This window comes from Tupaia chinensis, unplaced genomic scaffold (genome assembly GCF_000334495.1).
Source record: "Tupaia chinensis unplaced genomic scaffold, TupChi_1.0 Scaffold000231_2, whole genome shotgun sequence".
In the NCBI taxonomy this organism is placed as follows: Eukaryota; Metazoa; Chordata; class Mammalia; order Scandentia; family Tupaiidae; genus Tupaia; species Tupaia belangeri.
Window position 1 is genome coordinate 2,916,674 of NW_006159707.1, and position 809 is coordinate 2,917,482.

Genomic DNA, 809 nt, shown 5'->3' on the forward strand with positions numbered 1-809 from the left:
CTCTTTCCATATTGTTCCTCAATCACCGAATCATGCAAATATTAAGTGTGAATCCACAAGCACCAGTGATACAGAAGCCAGTAAGAACAAAGTTCCAGTTCTCATGGAACCTACAGGCTACATGGAAAAACTTAAACAAGAAGTCATTTACAACAGCAAAGCACCCTGAAATACACTTTAGCTTGAAATATAATATTAACATAAAATTATGAAATATAATATTAACATAAAATTAATCAAAAAAAAAATCAGGGCCAAGCTGATAGGCAACAGCCGTGCTTTCTAAATTTCCCTATGAGACTTATCTAATATACTTGCTAAAAATGAAGTGCTGGTCACATCGGAGGCCTACTGAATCCGAATCTCTAGAGGAAGGGCCCAGGAACTGTGGATTTAATAAATGCCTTATGTGATTCTCATGAGCGCTGTTAAAGGAATGGCACGTAGAAGCTTGGAATCCCAGCTCAGCCACAACCAGCTCTATGATTTGGGATCTCACTTTCTCTATCTGAATAATCAAGAGCGTTCAAGTACTGACTTCAGAGAGCTGCTGTTAAGACTGAAGACGCTGACCTAAGGAAAGCAGTCAGCATGGTACCCAGCAGGCGGATGGGGAAGGCTGGTTGTCAGCGCCGCGGCAATTACCTGTTATCGAGTGAATCTTCTGTTTGAGCTCGGAGCCTGTGCTGTCCAGGGGGAACTTCACGTCGTGCTTGGTCTTGTTCCAGATGATCTTTAGGTCCACTAGCTCCTGGCCCGCGCCGCCGCCCGCGTCCTCGCCGTTGCTGACCGAGGCCTGGGCCGCGGGG

General features: G+C 45.4%; 1 protein-coding gene across 1 annotated transcript in view; it reads right to left on the minus strand.

The window, feature by feature from the left end:
- Positions 1–809, minus strand: part of UBFD1 (ubiquitin family domain containing 1) — a gene marked incomplete at its 5' end in the record, with an annotated part of 18,431 nt that extends 17,622 nt beyond the window's left edge. The window contains 1 exon segment of the mRNA XM_014587739.2: positions 646–809. Within this exon segment, the coding sequence (XP_014443225.1) occupies positions 646–809 (164 nt within the window).